The 19,236-nt window shown below is 37.9% G+C and overlaps 1 protein-coding gene across 3 annotated transcripts in view; it reads left to right on the forward strand.

Moving 5' to 3' along the window:
- The window catches only part of LOC149783204 (uncharacterized), a 52,333-nt gene extending 40,337 nt beyond the window's left edge, over positions 1–11,996 (forward strand). For all 3 annotated transcript variants that reach the window (XM_089931441.1, XM_089931439.1, XM_089931440.1), the window contains exon 6: positions 1,725–11,996. In XM_089931441.1, the coding sequence (XP_089787567.1) occupies positions 1,725–1,790 (66 nt within the window). In that variant the 3' untranslated portion in view covers positions 1,791–11,996. The remainder of the gene's footprint in view (positions 1–1,724) is intronic.
- Positions 11,997–19,236: the final 7,240 nt, after the last annotated feature.

The following is a 19,236-nucleotide window of genomic DNA, read 5'->3' on the forward strand; positions in this document are numbered from 1 at the left end:
GGTATTGTTTATGTATCTACTGATGTACACTATTAACATTTGTGGCAAAATTTATTAAAGCAATCTTAGTTCAGTCAAACCAGGTGTTGTTTGTACATGTCTGATGCATACCAACAACCTTTTAGGCAAAATATTTTCAAGCAGACTTAGCCAGACCAAACGAAGCATTGTTTGTGAGTAGTTGACGCACACACTCCAATAACTTTATTGCACAGCAAAAAAATTACCAAAGCCACTAAACATCTTATGATGGCATTGCCATATTAAAATGTTATAACATGAATGTACATTCATTTATAGCAATTCATATATTGAATGTCATTAGTCACAAATGATTTAGAATTTGCATTTTGTGTTTTTAGTTTTTAATGTTCAATGTTTCAATGCCATCAATCATTAATCCAAATGTCCAGATACTCCAGTTTTCCAGCCACAAAAGAAAGCATGAAAAACCAAAACAAACGATTTCTGAATTTTCTGAATAGTGTCCAGAACACGTTTTTTTATTTCATTCATACAGTTAACAGTATTAGACATAATGCACAATACCACTCCGGTGGCCTAGTGGTTAAAGCATCCGCCTTGGATGCGGGAGGTTGTGGGTTCGATCCCCAGACAAGTCATACCAGAGACTTAAAAAATGGTACTTACAGCTGTCTCGCTTGGCGTTCAGCATTAAGAGGTTAGTGTTAGGACTGGCTGGCCTGGTGTCAGGATAATGTGACTGGGTGGGACATGATGCTACATGTCTGCGGCATGATGCCCCAGTGCTAGACATCACTATAAACTGCCACATTGCAGACATCGTAGCAATATGACTGAAAAATTGTTAAAGCTACATTAAAAATCAAAATCACATCACATCACATAATGCACAATACAATGTTTACTGTTTCTCCAATATTGTTTAGCACCTGCTGCAAATAAATGAGAAAGCATGATTCAGTAATGACTACCTTTGTATGTTATCTGCTATTTGTAGTTATTTAAATTTACAGAAAGATAAATGCAGATTATTTCAGTAATTATAGAATGCATAACTAATTGGTGTATTACATCTTGTTGAATAATACTAACAAGGAATTTGGTCAAAGAAATAAAAATTATGTCATGCAACTATCATTCACTTTCTGTAAATGGAGGGGGTGGGGGAAATTAGCAACTAGAAATCTTATTTTGACAGACCACTCCAGTTTTGTTCAGCATAACATCAGAAATGCACATATTATTGTGTTAGTCCTAATACGCGTGTAATATGGTAGCCAAGTGTACCAAACTTTTCTTTCCACTGTTCAGCTTTAATACTTGAATGCGTTTACTTTCACGATCTTATGTCACTTACAAGGTGATGGAGATCAGGCATGGACCTCTTGCTTTGAGTACAATACACAGATAGGTTGCTTATTTAGACCTCAATCTGTATTGTAATGAACTAAGAGATACATTTAAGAGCAAATGAAGATTTTGGCACTCCAACTGCTCTTGCAGTAAAAGTTCTAGTGAGTCAGTTATAGTTAAAGATACACTTTAGTATTCGGTACAAAAGTGTTTGAGTGTATTCCATGTTTCTCAGCATGTTTAAACAACAGTAAGTTGATATTTCACATCAGAACTCATTTTTTGTTTAATTCTTATATCACGTTCTGGCATCGCCACCTGTGACTGTTGCTGCTGCAAGCAAAGACCACAGTTTAAAGTTTGCTATCACCCTTTATGTATTACAGAAGCCTCAAGAAGAGACAGAATCTGCTCAGGACCCAGGGGCTAACCAGAGTACTGGATCTGAGTAACAGTTCCTGTAAGCTGATTTCAGCAAACACAGGCTAGCATATGTAACACTCTTGGTGTTTCATTTGAGATGTTTCAGTTAACTACATGTATAGATTCTTTATAGACAATTTTATTTTTTGCTCACCATTAAAAACCAGCAGCATTTGTAAGAATTCGTTGAAATTTGATAGCTTGTAACCATCTGTACTCTCATCAGCAAATGCAAGTTCCAGTCAGAATCAAGGCCAGTGCAAGCTGTATGCAAGCAGTGTGCTTGCGCAGGGAGCTGTTTTCAGAGGGGTTCCAAATTGGAGAAGAAAAAGAGTGCAAGGGAGCTAAAACGAAACAAAACTTTTTTGTTTTCTTCAAATGAAAATCTTTTTATTTGGTCATAACTTGCATCAGTTTCTCCAAAGCTTAGGAGTACAGAGTTGGGGGGTGGGGCATCAAAATATCTGTTTTGTAAAGGTGCCATATTGCTTCACGCCGGCCCTGGATAGTATGGTCCATTCTTTTTACTATATTTTCCTTTGCAAGTGTGCATGGTCAGCTTTATAAAGACTGGAAATAGTTCATTGTGATAGCTGACAGCTATATGCAAATTACAGATAAGATGGAGAAAAAAATCAAAGTGACCTACAGTAAAAACATTGTTCATTTTAGACAAATAGGGTTAAACTATTTACACTGCCTGCATTTTGATGCCTTTTACATTAAGGTAAATGGGTCATTGGCCCAGATGTTTCTCTTTCAAATATGTTCCCCAATCACATTACGTTAGGAATATTAGCCTACTACCTTGCAAATCCAGCCCTACTAAAAGATTCAAATTCATCTTTTCCTGTCCATATCAATAGACAAAGAGCAATAACTCTTGCCTATTACCTTCCCTTGATAGCTGCAACTGTTGCCAGCTTTTAGCTTTGCTGCTTTACAGTCTTGACATTGTACAATTCATCCCCCGACAATCCAGCCATTTTTATGTTCCCATGGGCCCATCCAGCGTCCTTTTTGGATTTACTGTGTGAACTTATCAATCTACTGCAGGTTGTATTAATTATTTTACAATTCTGCCAATTTTTTGGAATGATTTTGTCACTTTTTGGGACTTTGTCTTTTAAGACAACGGTCCCACCACTCTATCGTTCACCTTATATAAGGTCATTTTCAGTTATCATACCACTGACTTATTTCGCTTACTCATTCAGTTACAGAGCTCTTATTAATGAAATTCTGAAGTGCTGCTTGAAGATTATGCTTTGTTTATTCTTATTTCATGCTGTTTATATAGAATTATGGTTTAGTTATCAACTAAACATTGTGCATAAGTTCATAACAGGGCCATAGGTTTCTGATACGACACCTTGTTAGTTATGACAGTGTTTAGCAACCTCATAATTTCAGCACATTTCTAGTTTCTGCTTTAATCTATGTTTTTGTGTCGTTTCAGCAGAATGTCAATTTAAACAATTTATATGCAACTTCATATCATAGAAGTCTACCGTGACTTGTTTTGTTTATATATATATATATATATATATATATATATATACACACCTTTTCTGATATGCAGCGTCTATATATGTAGTCAGTGGAAGTCTGGGCTTCCATTCTAGATATTTAGACATATACTGATTTGACAGTTTATGCTAGTAGATAGTTAGTCACATACTAATTTGCAAATTATGCTTTGTTTTCTCTTCTTGTGTCATTTCAGGAGGAATGTTTAACACACGCATGAAACGCATGTTCACAGTGACCGTTCTTTTGGTATTGACAGGAAGGAAAGATGGGATAAATCGTTATTGGCAGTACCAATTCATTAGGGAGTATTCCCCAATTTTAGGCAGCCCACGAGGCTGTTCACACCGGATCCATTGGATCTGATGCATATGAAAACTGCACTGTTGCTGTTCGTCAAGCCATTCCAGCATGGGACCTTTTTGTTGAATCAGTCCAGCCTACTATGATTTACTGGGATTTTAATGACAGATCCAGCCATTCGTCCAGCCATACCATTGGCGACATGCCCATTCTATGATGGGGATTTCAGAGAGAAATCTTTCTGTGCAGTCAGGTGATTTCTGGACCATCTTTTAGACCACCAACTTCCTGGCCAACCTTTCACCGGGCCAACCAGTTGACTGTGCTGGATTTCCTATATGTTCACTGCTTGTCCACAAGTGAGAGCTAGTGACGTTTTCATAGGGATAGAATTGAGTCTTCATACCACTTGGTATGTCTTCTCTAGCACTGCAAGCAGACCCAGTTGAGCCTCATTGCACAGCATGTGCAATGGAACGCCTTCAAATCCACCATCCTTCACATCTTACTCAGCTCTGACCATGGAATGGACTGAAGTTTAGCTTTCAAGCCACCATCGAGGACATTTAAAGGTGTTCGCTATTTCAGAATGTCCCTACTCTTACCGCGGCTCTAAAGAGTCAGTAGATCGTGATGAGGAGTAAGAGACAGACTTAGGGTGGAAGGCACCTTCAGAACTGATCTCCTGGCTCTTGACAAGAATGTAGTGGTTGTTCATATGTATGCTCATATGCTTTATAGGGTGGACAAATCAGAGCTGGTTCAGGATGTCATTGCAGACATCCGACAATAGCCACACTTGGGAGGTGATGGACAGGATTGATAGGGTCCACGACCAGGGCTGCTTACCTTACCATGGCCAATTATTTGACGGGTTCAGCCAATCTACTTTTAATACGACATGTCCAATGTGTGCGATCCATGTTGCTTCTGCTTTATCATACCCTCGTTTTCCAGACAACCCTATTCAGATCACCGTTGCTTTGGAGGAAGGATAGAGGAAGCTCGGAGGCAGGCAGCTCAGAACTGCCCGTCCACCCCACCATTCAACCCACAGGGTTGTTTGGAACAGCTCAGTCCTCGTCAGTGTGAAGGAATGTTAAACTGCCTCGGGACAGGGCTTCTTCTCAGTCACATGTGCACCAACATCGATACCTATGATGCAATCATACAGAGGCAGTAAGAAACCAAATTTTGAGCTCACTGGACCCCCCTATTGCCTCGCAAATGGGGGTGAGTTAACTGACATAGTAGGTCATTCGGAGAGGCTTCAGGTTTCGTTCTTCAACAATCCCCTTACCCCTCTTCACGAATTCGTTGTCAGATCGGGAGAAGGACACCTTTCTACAACAGAAGATATAGTCACTTATCAAGAAAAAGAGTGGTGGAGCTTGTGCAAAGGCTACAATCCCCAGGGTTTTACTCACGGCTGTTTCTTTTTGGAAAGCAAACAGCATGTTGAGACACACTAATGAGGATGGAGATGGCGAGTTCAGTCTGCCTCTCCATTCGAGCGGATGAGTATGCTGTCAGTCTCAATCTGACCAACACATTTTTTTTTCACATTCTGGCCAACCAGAATCTTCTCCAGCATTCACTGTCACAGGTGGTCCTTCCCTGCCCAGACCATCTTCTTCTATTACACGATCAGCTCTTACCAGGAGAGCCTTGCAAGACAAACAATTCAAACCTTTGATTGTGGATAGAATCTCAAGGTTATGAAGACCCTCCACTCTCAAGGTTCATATGGGAAAGTCGTGTGTTTTCAGGGACTTGTGCCATACCAACAACATTGTCCTTCTGTATGCCTCAATCCCTCAACTGGCCGACTTTTTCTCTGGCTCTTTGAAGAGAAACATTTGGGCCCCAATCGCTACCAAAGGCTATCACTCCATGATATTGGACACATTCTGGCATCATGGCAAATATGTTTTTGGGTTGGATAGCGGCCTATCAAATTTTTTAGACAATATTGATCAATATCCCTCATTTTGTTTCCAAATGGAACCAATCCTGGGTTTTTAACATGGCTTGATTTGAATCCATTTGAACCTCTAGCCTACACTTTGTTAAGGTCATGTTTCCTGATAGCTTTAGCTTCAGCATGCAGTGTAAGAGAGCTGCATGCCCCTTTATGTCAACCTGAATTCTCTTCAGTTCAGAGTGGAGGGTTCGGTGGTTCTCATGACACCATCAGGTTACATAGGTTACCGTCTGTCAGTAATCAAACAGTTGTCATTTGCTCACTCTCTTCCATAGCCAGGTCAAGAACAGCAGCCATGCAAGATCCTTTTTGCGCTCTCAAGCAACTCGAAGCACATAGTGACAAGTGATGGCACGCACAAATGCTTCTTCGTTCCAGTGTTAGCTGGAACACAGGATATCATGCTTCAGTCCTTAGTGGTTGAAGTGGATCGTACACTTGGTGTATTCTGATGTCTCACCAGATCCGAGTCGTAATTTCTGCGAACCTCCCGTTTGAATGCAACGTTCCAACCCAAGATATAATAGAAGCTGTTGACTGGCAGGCAGAGTCAACCTTGGAGCCTCCATTCCAGAGATTTGGTGTCACAGAGGAATATAGAATCTGGTGGGTCCAGTGGTGGCCGCACAGATGGCCACCAGCCCCAATTGGATCAATCAACACAGCCTGTTAGCTTTGCTGGATTTGCCGGTGAAATTTTGTAGGTAAGAAGATTTCATTAGTCATCTTCTTAACTGTATGGTAGAATCACAGATCAAGTGACCCCAGGCTGTGTTGCTTATGTAGTTAGGAGAACATTTTATCGTTTGCATGGGGGAACTCAGCCAATCATCCCTAGAAGGATACCCGAGGTGTAATATGATTGGTCAACATATTCAAAGGAGAAAGCCAGTTTTTAAGTAAATTATGTTTCTCTGAGAATACTTACCCAGTCACATTACTTAAAATCCATCCCAACCAACCTGCCATGAAAGCATCCTTGTTAGTATCTCAATCAGGTAACACTGGCGACGCCTGGTGGTATCAAGGGGAGGTAATGGGCAAGAGTTATTGCCCTTCATTTATTGATATAGACCGGAAAAGACAAATTTTCATCTTTTTGTAGGGCTGGATTCACGAGGTAGGAGGCTAATATTCCTAACATAATGTGATTGGGTAAGTATTCTCAGAGAAACATAATTTACTTAAAAGTTTGCTTTCTGTCCTTATTCTATTTGTGTTGCTTGGTTTTTAGATCAAGCAAGAAGCATGAATCAGTTGGTCTAGGGGTTGGGGATGAGTTGCCCTTCTATCAATTTTTGTATTAATGAAGATTCTACAATGGTAAAATCCCATGTCACAGGCATGGGGAATACTTTGGATTTTTAGCTTTTCTGGCCATAGACCTCAAGAGCTTATGGGATGATCTGTCATCGGTCATCCTTTGACCCATTAGCATGTTTTCTATTGCTGCTCTTCCTACAGTACTTGGAGGATTGCCATGAAACCTTATACATTCATTTCATGGTCTATTTGGTGCTAATGGAAATGGTCATATCAGCATGGAGTTGTCGTTAAAAGACTTTATTTTGTCTGGTTGGTCCTAAATGAAAATGATACTGATCTGACATCAATTATGGTCACCATGGCAATTATCTTGAAAATTCCATTACTGCTACACCTGAAAGGAAAATCATTGACATGGGGTTTTTATGAAAAGACTTCTTACGATGTCTATTTTGTCCTGAATTAATATGGTACTTGATGTTTAATATTGCTTCCACATCAGTCATCTTGAAATTCTTGTTATTGCTAGTCTTCCTTAGTGGATGGTCATATTAACATGGGTTTTCCAATAAAATACTCTTTATGATGTCTTGTTGGTCCTAAATGGTTGGGACCAATGTGAGGTCCATATTGCCACCACAGAAGCCATCTTCAAAATCTTCTCTCTACTCTGCCTGAAGGAGAAATCATATTAGTATGGGGTTTTCACAAGTCTTCTGTTTTTTGTCAACCTGGTTGTAAATGAAAATTGTGCAGATTTGGTATCCAATATGGCAGACAGTTTTTAAATCTTGTTATCTCTACTCATCCTGATTGGCCAGAAGGCATCTTATGACATATCTTGTTGTCGATATTCCTTCTATGGACAATTGATATTAACATGCTGCTTTCACCAGAAGACTTCTTTTGGTGTCAAGTTGGTCATAAGTGAAAATGGTGCCAATCTGATGTCCAGGATAACTTGAAAATGTTGTTATCTCCTTCTTGATATGAATTTCTTGAACAACTTCTGTCATTTTACCCATAATGCCTGGATTCGTCTGTGGGAATACAAAATATTACATTTGTTGTCTAGTACTTCACAGAAACAATGAATAGGTTAAATACATTAAATAGGATAAAACTGGATGGATCAAATGACACATGACATGGGTTGTTTGTAGATTGAGTAGTGTCCCTTTGCTGAGATGGCTTGATAATTAGTTTTGTGGTTTTTATTTACTTTTGTACCTACCTGTATATGAAATGATGAAGTAACCAATGGAGAAAGTTCAAATTCCATTACAAAAACTACTTGAAAATGTTTGGAAGTCCTTGTAAAGCAACTTTCACCTTCTGAACAAAGCATGTTAAGGGCACATTTTAGGAACTCATACACTGACCAATGTATTATGCAAAGACTTTGTGATGTTTAATGTGTAACATATTTGTTAAAAGTTAATGAAGAGAACATGAAGATCAAGCCTTTGACATTGTCCTTGATGGTCGCATCAGCTTCCTCCTTTTTCACAAACAAATATTGAAACACTTCAGTGGAAAACTGTCTCAGAAAGCAAGAGACAAATACTGGAAGAATGCTGATGCACTTTTCATCAGTTTGAATCGCGCTTAGGACATTTATCACATTTATAGAACATATGTGGAACATTTATTGCTCATGATATCATCAGGACTTCTAAACATTTTGCCCATTCTACCTTTCATTACCTTCGAGAGTTGATGTTTGGTGAAATACTTCCAGAAAAATTATTATTCACTCACTAGTTTCATCATGTTCAGAAACTTCTCCAATATTTCCTTGACAGTTCAGTTGATGGCAATCACATGGCACCATATTCTGACTGATAATTATTGAAATGTTTATTGTTTATAACAGCCTGCAAATTCATGTAGAAAATGAGTTTATTTGACTATCCATGTGTCATTTTTGAAGGCCTACACAATATTCAGGACCTGGTCCATAATATCATAGACCTTCATACATAAATACATCTGACTGACCATATTTTAGTCACCAGAAATAAACCTCAAATTTTCATTTTATTGTTCTTCCCAGCATTAATATTATCTCAAAAGGTAAATAACATGTATACTCGCTTAGAATTCAAATCCAACTGGAACCAATATAGACCCTGATCTGCCATTGTATACTGTGCCAGTAGATCAGGGTTTGCATTGACTGTCCTACTGATTACTCCTAATGAACTGAAAAGTCCCAGATCTCCAGAAGAATTATGTACAGATGGTCTTGGTCTATGTTGTTTGCAGTTGAATCCGACTTATAAATAGTAACTTGGCAGGTACATGTACAGAAATGCTTAGTAATTGGCCTCTTTCCAAATAGTTTTAAGAAATGGACCAATTGATTGTTTTCTGTTTTTAGGTAAACTGGCCAATTGTTTCTTTTCTATTTTTAAGTAAAGGAGACTACAAGGAAGTTACTCCAATATGGTGTCTGTAAATACTGTACCAAAAGTATTTTCTCATTTCATCAACTGTGACAACAGACCACATCTTGTATCACACATATTGACATAACGTATTAGTATAGAACCAGTTAAAAGCAAAATTTTCCTGGTGAAAATCTGATGTAATTTTAGTGTTTCTTGACATTGTTTTCTTCATAAAAATCAAAGTCCATGCTCAGATCATTCATTGTAGCCATGACACTTTTGTAGAAGATCACTTTTGAACAGGGTCATCCAAAGTTAAACTATGACAAAATGCTTGTTCCAGGACCAACATGACAATTAAATTTTGTTTAACAAGCATTCCTGTCAAGCAGAAAAATCGAAATGTGTAAACAATTGCCTACACAAAACAGGTAGATGTCATGACAAGTGCTATAATACCTCTACCATTAGTGTGACTATGTCATGGCAAAAACTTTAAGGGTTAACAGTTAAATAAAAATCAAATACTGCACAGTGTAAATTTTTATATGCATGGGTTTAAATTAATTTGCAGGAGTTCTCATGCATCACTGCTCTCCAAGTGTGCATTTGCACATCCTGGTAGCTCTTCTGCATATGTCCTTGTCCAGAAGGTACATTCAATAAAAGAAAAACTTATGCAGCAAAAAAATATTCAAAAATATTTACATGAATTTAAAGTAGTTTGACATTACAAAATATGTAGGAAGGTGTACAAAGATATACACCACTCCCTTGATAACTCACACCCTGATAACTTGTGAACCCACTTATAGTGCAGGGTTAGGCGTGGATCCCATTTTTTTTAAAACCAGAAAATACAAAATAAAATTGATCCCTATTTCTTGAAATTGAAAAAAAACACGATCAAAATTGATAACTGAAACGTTGATATATCGCTCGTTTTATGGTCGAAAACAGTAGATATGACCTTGAAATTTTAATTAACATTTTGAAATTATCAACTTTTAATAAGAAGTCATATAATTGGTTACATTTTCTTTCCAAATGACATTTTTAGTACTCCGTAATTAAAGATATTCAAGGAAATTTTGATCAATGAAAATGTCATTTACGCCTATTGTAGGCAGTACATTAATATTTAAATGCCAATTAAATAATTTTTATTAAGTGAAATTTGTGTTTTAATTCTATCTTTTAGTTTCACTTAAGCGTAATCATCATAAATGCAATGTGTATTTAAACGTAAAATGTGTCAATCTACCATAACAGCTATGTCTGCAAGCATTTCTCTGAGAACCTAATTAAGTGCAAACTGTGTTTTGATAACTAACTTGTGGATGTATTTGTTGTATTTTTGCACTGAATTATAAGCTGGCCTCCTTTGTATTATCATGTTAATTATGTCTTTTGAATCAAATAAAGGAGGTCGAATATATAAAAAAGTTAAAAGGCACGCAAATTCTACATACTTAAAATCTAGTGGCCTCGGTCGTATGTCAGGTGAATTCACTTAAGTTGATCAATTGAACACTGTTATAAATTTATTGTGTATTTAACATAAACTACTTTAAATTAACCGACTTTTCATAACTGTGATCAAAGATAGCATGGCAACCAAGCGAAACGAATACTTCGTAAAATAAAGAGCATGGTTTCACAGACACGGACCATTGTGGGCAAGTGATTTTCAGAACTGACACTTAGAGATATTCTCATGGATAAGAAGTTTCACTATTACTTTCAATGAAATCACGACATCAATATTGTACTAACTGAACAATACAAAAATTGAGTTTCGACTTATAAATGTCAGTAGTTTTTGAAAGAAAGGAATCTTGTTTGGTGGTATATGAACAGATAGTCTAGTTTCCGGCTACGTTGACTCCCGACTTGCTAGTGTACTATTTAATACCACTCCGAGAACCAGACTAATAAACAAAACAAAAAGCAGTGATGTAATACACGTTTTTGCGTACACGTGATGGTTGTTGAAACCAGTTGGAACGATCTTTCACATGTTGGAAATTCTGAAAATCAATGTTATTTATACAGAATAACAAACAGCTTCATTACAAAAAGTGCGTTATTTACAATTATTATTGATTTGATTGTAAAAGGAGGATTCAGTCATTAAACAGCCCAGTTCCCTAAACACTCACCCCACCCCCCAATGGTTTTCTGGATGTATAAGCGGATTTTTTCGATTTTTGGAGGTCCCTCGCTTATATTGTGGGCTATGTTTGTATATCCCGTTGTGTGCGAGTTATCGAGGGAGCGGTATATTCACAAAATAAACCCCTTTTTCCATATTTCAGTTCTTCACACATATATACAAGTAGACTAAATTAGTGATGGAAATTCCAAGAAACTTAACTGAAACATGAGCAACTCCTTTTTTCTAACCACCCCCCCCCCCCTTTTTATATTTGTGACGATGGGGGAGCTCCCACCTTTAGATAATATCTTGGCAGAATCTCTGCATATGGGTATGGAAATTTAGTTACTGTATATATAACCTTAATTACTTACTGTTCTGAGATACATCTGTTAACACAACTTGCTTGTTGCTTAAAATATATACAAGTGCTATTGTCAAGGTACCAGTAGTTTTAAAGGTGGTCCTCTGGCTACGTTACAGTCTTAATAAGAAAATTTTGATTATTGTGGAACTCATGTTTAACATCATATTCATCACAATTGGACCAATGTACACTGTGCATGTATGTCAGGTATTTAAATATACTGCTCTTTAAAAACTTCAGTGTCTGAGTGTTTTGTTTTCTTTTTCTTTGCGCTCTGACCAGATTTATCAAGGTAGCATATTCTGTTACCAGTTTCCATCTGATCCAACTAAGGCTCTTGGTTTCCTTTTCATTGATTTTCAATGATGCCTGTTTTGATTTAAACTAAGTTTTGTATGAATGTATCTATCAAAAATATCTGTAAATATAAATTTGCATGCTTTTGTCAAACATTTAACTCAATTATGGCTCCTGTCTGACTCAGAAATTTGTTGTTGTTATAGGGTTTAATGCCATTTTTCAGCACACAATAGGCTATACATGGCGGCCAGTATTAATGTTGGAGGAAGAACCCAGTTAAACCCTAGGAAGAACCACCGACCCACGAGAAGCTACTGGCAAGCTTTCTCACATACCCACATTGGCCAAATCCTAGACTCGAACCCACGCAGACAGAGGTGAGATGGCAGTGATCCGTAACAGACAGCGCTTTAGACCACTCGGCCACTCGGGGCCTCTCTCAGAAATTTGACATAGCATTTTGAGTAGAGTCCTTTCAGTACCCAGTAAAAAATATGCTTGTTGGACATCAGCTACAGAGGAAGAACATTGCACCTGCATGCAAGGTGAACCAATTAATTAAGGAGAAGAAAAGTAGATTATGTACAAATAATTCCATTATGGCATCTATTAAATGGTATGTGCTGGATGACATATTTGATTTCTATAATATGTATGTGAAGATGTACCATTGGCATAGTGACTGCCATTAAAACGTGTTACACATGATGGAAACTATATTAGGATGGTACAGGTTGGAATTTGTATTTAATACAAAATGGGTTATATTTCTATACATCTTCTCAACCTGCATAATTTGGGTCTTGTGTTTTAGAGTTCCAGGTGTTGGATGCATATTCCAACTTTGGTCTTCCTAAACAAATGTAGATCCTGTTTCATTTTGGATGAACAGTTCCTAATATTGTGTATAAGATATCCAAATACACTTGTAGTTTTGTTGGTGATTTTGTTACTTTGTAGGGTATACTTCAGGTTGTCACTTACTCTTAGGTACAAATGGTGCTGCACAACATCAAAAACCTGGTCTTCCATCATGGTATCAGTAAACTGCTGCATGGACGTTTTACCTGCATGGTGTCATATTTCTTGATGTTAAACCTACAAGTGACTCAATTTAACCAATATGTCAAGAATCAAGTGATCACAAGTTTTTGCTCTCTTGATACACCACAAAGTCACCAGAAAAGAGGCTGACATTTACATGTAGTTTGTCAGCAATGTAATTTATCTAGATCAGGAACAGGGTTTGAAAACCTAATGTCCTCTGCGTAAAGCCAGATGATACCAGAGTGGTTGTTGATGCAACACAATCCAGTATAACCATGTTGCTGTTGGCCTTGTGGGAACAGTGAACAAGCTAAAAACTTGACCCTACATCACCAGTTCAGTTCAATCTTTTTGATAAAACAGTGGGAGAAGAAATGATAGATATGACCATAGCAATGGATAATAACAACTGATCTCCAACTGAAACTACACATGTAACACAAACCCCCAATTACCTAACACTGGCACAATCGCCTAGAAAGTTACCACTTACCATACACATTGAACCCAAAACAGCAGGGGCGGAAGTCATTAACGGGAAAACGCAGTTTGATAACAGGCAGGCAGACAAAAGCAACTCGGCTATAACGCCTAAGGGCACAATCTCAAACAAGCCCACAACTAAGACCACAAGCTGTGTACACAATTATCACAACAGTCAAACCCCGGGGCCATCAAAACCACTCTCGGAAGAAGACTTACTGTATAGTCAAACCGTTACAGAAAAACACCACAAAAAAGTTAGTAACCCCACCCCCAATCATAAAGCAAACAACATCAAATGGGAATATACAGGAAAAGGAAAAGGACCCTTAAAGCAAAAATCAAAACCAGTCAGTAAGAAAATTTGATCTAATCCAGAAACTATCCACAACAACCGGATAAGCAAACAAAATACAATCAAATCATTAACAACTCAAAACCCCCCAATCAAAAGACCTAGACAAGCAAAAACCAACCACCTACCCCCCAATTGACAACTCAAAACAAACTCAACCACAAAAACAGGCAACAAAAAATGACTTCCACCCACTTGAATTAACGATATATATTAAAAGCAATACTCCAAGATTCCTAAACATGACAACAAACAGCATTGTAGGGGCCCTCCACAGGAACCACTCAGGGCAATTCAAAATTGTATGGCAAAAAACAGGCTGCAGCACTCAAAGACAAATGGCCAAATATTTGGAAATTGAAACTATCAACTCAATACCTGTCAAAGTAGAAAAACACCACAGAACCACAAAACCACCCAAATTAATCTCAAAAATCAAAGTGTTAAACAACAAACAATCACAAAAAACCCAAATGAAGCAACCACTCCTAAACAAATGAACCCTGAACCACAGCATACCATATTTAAAGCAGTACTCGAAGCAGTACAAGCAACTTACAAAAACTTAACAAACAGATAACCACACAAAGTAAAGAAGGGGGAACACCAATAAACAGGGCATCCAAACTAAGAAATCACCATGGATACGAAAGCAACACAGCAGTACTAGAATCTAACTTGCCAATCACAACAATAATAAAATTAAACCCCCCAGGTATTAGGTACAAACTGGAAGCATATATAAACAAAACTAGGCAATGTAGCAACTGTCAACATTGGGGCCACTACGGCTCCAAATGGAAATACCAAACTATCTGTAAACAATGTGTGTGGTGGTGGTGGTGGTGGGGGGGAACCATAGGGGGCAATGTAGAAGACAAACTCCAAAATGCACAAATTGCAAAGGCAACCACCTACCCCACTCATCCAACTGCCCATATACCATCAGGGAAAATCAAATCATCCATCTAGTGAACCTGAAAAACTTACGATACCAAACAGCCAAACAGGAAATACTAAAAAATAAACCACAACAACTAAACAGCATAAACACCACTACAATATCATATCCAAAACCATATAATCAAACAACTCCAATCAGACAAAACACACAAACCCCACCCTCCCCCCATTGGTCAAATATCATTAACACCTCTCAAATAGTAGAACAAGAAACTATGTTTAAAAACAAATTAGACACACTGGAGAATAAGATTAAACAAATGGATACAATATTACAATTAATCTTAAAAAAAGTAGGACTCATTCCAACAGATCAAAAGCCAATAAATGACCAACACAAACATGAATAGTACAACCAATAGAAATATATCAATCTGACAATGGAATGCTAGAGGGCTGTCAGGTAATATAGATGAATTAAAACAAAAATTACAAAATTTAACTATAAAACCTGACATCATCTGCATTCAAGAAACAAAAATAACCAATAAGATCAGGGCCCTACCAAAAATACAGGGTTACGCCCCAGGGTACTTCCAAAATCGAATTAAAGGACAAGGAGTGGGTGGGTGGGCTAGCCACCTTTATCATAAATAACATCCCAAATGTAACACCAGTACCCATACCACCAAAAGTAGGCACAAATCAGTCAGTAGAGGTACAATCTTTAATTATAAACACAGGAGTAGAAAACATTTCAAATATTTAACCTATACGACCCAGGAGGTAGTACCAAGGACTCGAACCTAGATAAATATCGTCAAATTAATGACAATAAACGAGTTGACCGAGTAGTCATATGCGGCGATTTCAATGCACATAATGAGCTATGGGGTAGTGATCGAACAGACAAAAGAGGCAGGTTTGTCGAAGCATGGACAGCTGAATCCAACCTGACTATCCTAAACAATGGCACTAGAACACGCCTCAGTCCTGAAAATGGAACCATAACCACCATCGATCTAACCATATGCTCTTCGACAATAGCACAGGTGGCGGAATGGAGAGTGGATCAAACTGATACGATAGGCAGTGACCACTTTCCATTGATAACCACCCTGCAAATGACTACACAGTTCAACTCACACCACAACTATCCTAAATGGAAATACGAAAACGCCGATTGGGAACTATACAAAACTTTACTCAGCGCAATCGAAACCAAGAACATAGAAAATGAAGATCTGAACACATACTATGACAATCTATTTAATACCATCAACCTAGCTGCAACAACCAGCATACCCAAATCTAGCGGCCACCCAAACAAACAACCAGTCCCGTGGTGGAACAAACTCTGCCAACAAACACATAGAGATAAAAAAGCTCTCAACAAATTTTGACGAACAGGAAACTCTATGGATTTTACCAACTACAAAACTAAAGAACAAGAACTTAAAAAAACTATAAAACAAGCCAAAGAAACAACTTGGCAAAAATACTGCACAAGTATTAACATCAAAACCAGCACTAAGCAGGTCTGGGATAAAATCAGGGCAATTAGAGGCAAAACAACCAACAGTACCCCAAAAATCCCGGGAGCTAACACCAACAAAGATAAAGCTGAAAAACTAGCCAAACACTTTGCTGAAAGGAGTAGTAACAAAAACCACACAAACTCATTCCAACAACACAGAAATAAAGTAGAGCGCATACACAGCAAACTTTTCACTGACAATGGAACCAAAGATTCAAACCTAAATAAAGATATTACATTAGCCGAATGGGACAAAGCGTTAAGTACTAAAAAGGAAACTTCCCCTGGTGAGGACAAAATAGGCGATATTATGTACAAAAATGTACCAAACAACATGAAACAGACAATAATAAAATTACTAAACAAAATATGGAAAACTGCCCAATAAATGGAGAACTGCTATAGTTATCCCTATCCTGAAAACAAATAAGGACCCCCACAACGTCAGCTCATACAGACCTATCTCAATAACCAACAAAATATGCAAAATTATGCAAACCATATTAACTAACCGATTAAAATGCCACTTAGAGCAAAACAAATTAATCTCTGAAAACCAATACGGATTTAGAAACAAAAGATCCACTACGGATCAACTCCTAAGACTAGAAACTGCCATCAAACTAGCATTTAACTCAAATAGGAAAGCAAATAGGAACCTAATAGAGGTATTTATAGACTTAGAAAAAGCATTCGACCGCGTATGGACCAAAGGCTTATTAGCCAAACTAAATCACTATGTCATTACATGCCGAATGTTCAACTTATCGATAACTTCTTAACAGACCGCAAAATAATAACCATAGTTGGCGACACTCACTCTGAAATACACTCCCTAGAAAACGGAACTCCACAAGGCAGTGTACGCAGTCCCACTCTGTTCAACCTAATGATCAATGATCTTGACAAAAACCTGGCAACCACACAAATTGAAATTTCGCAATTCGCAGATGACAGCGGTATATGGAAAGCTGGTAACCCAAACAGTCAAAAAACTATCAAAAACATACAAGATAATCTCAATAATATAGGAAAATGGGCTGACAAACGGGGATTCAAACTATCACAGGATAAAACTGAAGCAATCATTTTCTCACTCAAACAAAAACGCAACAAACCACATCCGTCACTTACCCTAAACAACCACGAAATAAAGTATGTTAAATCACAGGAGTCTGCCGTTTTATCAATAAAGTACGGCGAAATCTCTAACAATATAACATCCCCTTATCGATAATATAAATAAACACTTATATTATCGATAAAGGGATTTCGTATTGTTAGAGATTTCGCCGTACTTTATTGATAAAAACGTCAGACTCCTGTGGTTAAATTCGAAAAATTCCTGGGTATGTATTTCGACGAACATCTAAATCGGGGACATCATATACAAGAAATAGTTAACAGATGCAATAAGGACCTTAATCTCATACAAAGCCTTAAAGGAACGAACTGCGGGTCCAACCAAGAAACTCTGCTAGCACTATATAGGGCACTGATCAGATCAAAACTTGACTACGGATGCCAAGTATACAACTCGGCGCCAATAAAGCATCTAAATAAATTAGGTCAAGTACAATGGAAATCCCTAATCACAATCACTGGTGCACTACCATCAACATCGCTAGTCGAGCTCCAGGTACTAACAGGAGAACTACCGCTCTATCTCAGAAGACATGAACTAATACTGGATATGCAGCCAGATTACAAGCTCACTCCAGTACCCACCCCACACTACTAGCGATGGAGAAATGCAACATACCATTGAGAACCACCCTCAAGCACCACATACCAACAGGAAAAATAGTACTCGAACTAGCCAAACTACTTCCCATAGAAATAGAACAAATTGAAACAATCAACACCTTCGACGCTGAACCTTGGTGTAACGAAGGCCACAATATCAATACTACCATCACCAAACATGGCAATAAAACTAATCAAGAACTGCAGCTGCGCACTATAGCCACAGAAATAATAACTACCAATTACCCAAACCACTTACAAATATTCACAGATGGATCGAAAACCACAGAACCTGCAAAAACAACAGCTGCATACGTAAGTAGTTAAGTGGGCCACATTAAGGACAATGGGACTTAGCATTAAAAACACCCCTGGGCCACTTTAGGGACAATGGAAATTTAACATGGAGAAAAACGCTGGGCCACTTTAGGGACAATGGGAATTTAACATAGAGTTTGGGTCTGTCTAGGGACAAGGGAAATTAACATGGGAATAGAGTTTGGGTTTGTCTAGGGACAAGGGGAATTGAATATGGGATTTTTTTTATATTTTTTTTTTAAAAGTTTTTTTAAATTTAAATTTAAATTTAAATTTAGAAAAGGGGTAGGCAATGGAAAGGCTATCTCTTTTCGAGAAATATGGCTGGCCCTGAAAAGGGCCTTTAGGTTTATGTTAATATTAATATTAACATAGATGGCATCTGTCACATCTTCTTCTTCTTCTTCTTAAACTCCTTCTAACTGCCGGTCCATACACAAGTACCCTCTTGAGACATCCTTGTCTTTCTATGTAAACTCTCCTCATCCATTGACTAGTATCTGTCCTATCAACAACAGTCCACTTGGACCTGACATACATGAGCATGTCCGTCCTAAACATCATGGAAGACACAAGGGTGGATGACTCAACTGTGGTCCACATCTTGAAGCGACGAGAATAGGTGAATCAATGCAGTGAACTGCGCTTATTTATAGGTACAGGAAGGATTGAAACGGATTGAATTCATTCACCAATCCGAACACGCGTTACAAAATTCAGTCAGCTCGCATCCAATCCGAAGAGAGCAGTCTGTGACGTCACGTGGTCTATATAGATTCGTTAGC

This window comes from Sinohyriopsis cumingii, chromosome 14 (genome assembly GCF_028554795.1).
Source record: "Sinohyriopsis cumingii isolate HCF-2022 chromosome 14, ASM2855479v2, whole genome shotgun sequence".
Taxonomy (NCBI): domain Eukaryota; kingdom Metazoa; phylum Mollusca; class Bivalvia; order Unionida; family Unionidae; genus Sinohyriopsis; species Sinohyriopsis cumingii.